This window comes from Tupaia chinensis, unplaced genomic scaffold, assembly GCF_000334495.1.
Source record: "Tupaia chinensis unplaced genomic scaffold, TupChi_1.0 Scaffold145993_1, whole genome shotgun sequence".
Classification (NCBI taxonomy): Eukaryota; Metazoa; Chordata; class Mammalia; order Scandentia; family Tupaiidae; genus Tupaia; species Tupaia belangeri.
Genome location: NW_006205849.1, coordinates 13,743 through 18,196, shown reverse-complemented (window position 1 = coordinate 18,196; position 4,454 = coordinate 13,743). Strand labels below are relative to the sequence as shown.

The following is a 4,454-nucleotide window of genomic DNA, read 5'->3' as shown; positions in this document are numbered from 1 at the left end:
AGGAGAGCCATGGACATTAGAAGAACTTCCCAACCAGAGCCTCCCAGGTAAGACAATACATATTTTTCAGGGACTAGTGAAATATATATATTTTTAAACAGCTTGTATTTTATTGAGAGGGAAAAAAAGTGAGTAGTAGTGAGGTTAAAAAAAGGAGAATTGTCTTACTAGGATAAGAGTATGAAAAAATTGGGTATATTATTTTTTAAATAGTCCCAAGGAAAGACATGTTTAGGGTGATTAGTATGTATTTTTATTCTATACATGTCCTCTCTAAGTAGCATTTCTGCTTAAGTGACCAGACTTTGGGTTTATGCAAATACATGATCTAGAAAACTGTTCTCATTAGCAAAGAAATATTACACAATACCCACCATTATAAGAAAAAAAAAAAAGAACAGGGAAAACAAATGACAGATGAAAATATTTTGGTATAAAATTACAGCTAGACAGATGGTAGATATTTTGAATAGTTTTAAAGGTGTTAAAGGAAAGGGAAACATAAAGGAGCAAAATAAAACCATTCAACTTTCAAAACTATTAATGTAAATTGTTACCATAACTTATTAAGAAGAAAAAAATATGTTTCTTATTAGAGATCAATACTAATATTAGAAATATACATGAGCAGTATAGGAGAATTTCTTAGATATAATTATGAAAATGATTGTGTTTTTCTGACCAAGGAGGATCGATATGTGAGATACTACTTGTAAATAGAACAAATATAGGAAAGACTGTGTTAAGAACAGTTGTTGTTGCCCAGAATAGATCAGATGTGGGAGAAAGCATTTTACAAAAAGCCTAACTGTCTCATTCTTCAGAAGATACAGGGCATGCACACTATAAATGTAGAGAACATGAGAAATTTTTTTAAAAATCATTTTTACAGTACATTTTAAACACAAGAGTGGAAGATTCCTACTCATGTAGTGAATAAGAGAAATCCTTATAGCAGAAGTAAAATCTAGCTTTTCTTCAGAGAATGCATACAAGGGAAACACCCAATAAATACAATAAACATCAAAAGCCTTTTTACAGTGATCAAAATTATGAAGTACCACAGAAATCACAGAGAAGTAAAATCTTACGATGTGAACAAATTATGAAACCTTTCAACTGTTGTTATACATGAGGTAACTCTTATTGTAGAGAAAAAACGTAGACAAAACAACACAGGAATTTATTGTGTCTGAACATGCCCCTTACTGACCATCTGAAAACTTATACAGGAGAGAAACTCTCTGACTGTAAACAATGTAAGAAAACGTTTTCCCAGAATTCAGACCTCACCATACATCAGAGGAGTCACATAGGAGAGAAGCCCTATGAAAAGAAACTATGTGGAAAAATGTTCTACAAGAATTCACACTCTGTGCATCAGAGAACTCACACTGGAGAGAAATCCTATGAATGTGAAGAATGTGGGAAATCTTTCAGTTACAAATCAGCTTTGAATAAACATTGGAAAGCTCACACAGGAGAGAAACCCTATGAATGTGAGCAATGTAGGAAAATGTTCTCCCAGAAGTCATACCTCACTGTGCATAAGAGAACTCACACAGGAGACAAACCCCATGAAGGTGAACAGTGTAGGAAAACTTTCTCCTGGCATTCACAACTCACTATGCATAGGAGAACTCATACAGAAGAGAAACCATATGAATGTGAACAGTGTGGGAAAGCATTCTCTAGGAAAGAAAACCTCACTGTACATAAGAGAACTCACACCCTAGAGAAACCCTATGAATGTGAGCAGTGTAGGAAAATGTTCTCCCGGAAGTCACACCTCATTGAGCATTGGAGAACTCACACAAAAGAGAAGCCCTATGAATGTGAATATTGTAGAAAAATGTTCTCCCGGAAGTCACACCTCACCGTGCATATGAGAACTCACAGGAGAGAAACCCTATCAATGTGAGCAATATAGGAAAATGTTCTCCTATAAGTCAGGTCTCACTGAGTACTGGGGAACTCACACAGGAGAAAAACCTATGAATGTGTACACTGTAAGAAAACATTCTTCTGCAAGTCAAACGTCATTTTGCATAGGAGAATACACACAGGAGAGAAACCACATGAATGTGAACAATGTGGGAAAGCATACTCTAACACAGGAAACCTCATTGTGCATAAGAGAACTCATGCACCAGAAGTCACACATCATTGAGCACTGGAGAACTCACACAGGAGAGAAACTCTATGAATGTGTAGAAAAACTTTCTCCTGTAAGTCACACCTCACTCTGCATAGGAGAATTCACACAAGAGAGAAACCCTATGAATGTGAATGTGAACAATGTGGGAAAGCATTGTCCAGCAAGGGATATTTCACTGTACATAAGAAAAGTCACAAAGGAGAGAAGCCCTATGAATGTGAACAATGTAGGAAAATGTTTTCTCAAAAGCCACATGTGACTTTGCATCAGAGAACTCACACAGCAAAGAAACCTTGTGAATGTGACTGATATGGGAAAACATTCTCATGGAAGTCACAGTTCACCACACATCACAGAACTCATACAGGAGAGTAATCCTATGAATGCGAATGATGTGGGGAAACATTCTCCAGCAAGGGATACCTCACTTAATGTAAGAAAACTCACAGGAGAGCAGCCCTATGTATGTCAACAATGTAAAAAATTGCCACAGGTATGCACTTGTTATATATATTGGAAAAACTTACTTCGGAGAGAGAGCACATGAATCCAAACAATCTAGGAAAACATTCTCCAGCAATGAATACTTCACTGTACATCAGAGAACTCAGGGAAGCATCCTATAAATGTAAACAATGTGGAAAAAATTCTGGAAGTCACAACTCACTCATCATTGGAGAACTCACAGGATGCCCTATGAATATGAAAAATGTGGGAAAACATTCTGGAAGTCAGCACTCAGTGTACAGCACTTCTGGGACATCAGAGAACTCACAGTGGAAATAAATACTATGCCAACAGTGTAGGGAACATTTTACTGGAAGGAAGGGCTCATTTTATATCAGAGGGCTCAAATAAAAGTCAAACCTTATTAATGGCAAGAATATAGGAAATTTTTCTTTTGGATACTATATGTTAGTACGCATCTGAAAACTCACACTGGAGAGAAACTTCATGAATGTACGGAGTATAGAAAGTCTTTCATTTATAAGTCAGCCCTCAATGTACATCAGAAAATATAGGAAAGAAAAATCCTGTGAACATCAATGGTCCAACAGGAAGTCTTTCATCTAATACAAGTCAATCCTTACTGTATATCAGAGAATGCGAGAGTAAGTCCTATAAATGGGAATGGTTTAGAAAAATGTTTTCAGAGTAATCATTCTATACTCTATATTAGAGCACTAACAAAGAAGAGAAAGTCTGTAAATGTGAAAAGTGTAGTAAAACCTACTGCAAAAAAGCCACAATTTACTGTGTATCAGAGAACTCTGATCAGAAATCTAATGAATGTTAAAAGTGAAGGAATCTTTTTGCTAAAATTCCAAACTCACTATGCATTAGTCAACTGAAATGGGAGAAAATCCTCAGTAATGTAAACTGTGCTATAAATCCTTGAGTCATTATTCAGAAATATGAATTAATCTCTTAAGGTTACAATGTTTAATGTTTTTCAAATTCAGCCAGCCACAGTACTCCAAATTAAGGTATCAGAAAATTTGGGGATGATATCTATGACTATAAAAGGGGAACATTTCATAAGGATGATGACTAAGATCTAAAAATTTTCCAACTATAGAAGCAAAGCACTTATTTTGGCAAATTGCTTTCTTTTTTTCCTGAGAGATTTTTGATATAGGGTATGCATGCTCTCTGGAGAGACAGAGACAGAACTCAAGAAACCACACCCCAGGAGGATGGCCATACCACAATCCCTTCTCCTCCATTTGCCTCTCGGGATCTTGGGCACACATGCACACACACCTGGCTTGAGTTTTAAGTTTTTTGGTCCGGGACTTCAACTGCAGTGGAATATATTATAGTTCTGTTGTTTAACCAATACCCCATCTGCTGTTCCCAGCAAAAAATTATTTCTAAGACCTCTGTTTGATGGTTAAAGATGCAAGAAAATATAATCACTGATTTTGGCAAAAATAAAAATGAATATAAAAATTTGTTTATCTTCCAGTTCTGGCTATGGTATACAAGACAACAGAAAAAGTGTCTCAAAGCATAGTGGAAACTGAAAGATTAGAGGACATAGAAGCATTGGAAATGGTTATAAATATTAGAGTCAATGTGGGGAGAGGGTGGGAGAAGGTGGAGAGTGTAAGAAAAGAAATTAGGGAGGAAAATAGTCAAGACATTTATGGGGTACAGAAATGGGTTATAATATGCTGATGATAATGTGTTTGCATCCTCACCTGGTCTAGTGGGAAGTGTATTCATTTTGGGTAAATTCAACTTACAAGCTAAGTGATGTGTAGTGATTAAATGTTTAAAATAAATTAAAATT

The 4,454-nt window shown here is 35.9% G+C and overlaps 1 protein-coding gene across 1 annotated transcript in view; it reads left to right on the top strand.

Moving 5' to 3' along the window:
* The window catches only part of LOC114006187 (zinc finger protein 25-like), a gene marked incomplete at its 5' end in the record, with an annotated part of 2,533 nt that extends 434 nt beyond the window's left edge, over positions 1–2,099 (top strand). The window contains 2 exons of the mRNA XM_027768358.1: positions 3–47; positions 1,233–2,099. Of these exons, the coding sequence (XP_027624159.1) occupies positions 3–47; positions 1,233–1,921 (734 nt within the window). The remainder of the gene's footprint in view (positions 1–2; positions 48–1,232) is intronic.
* Positions 2,100–4,454: the final 2,355 nt, after the last annotated feature.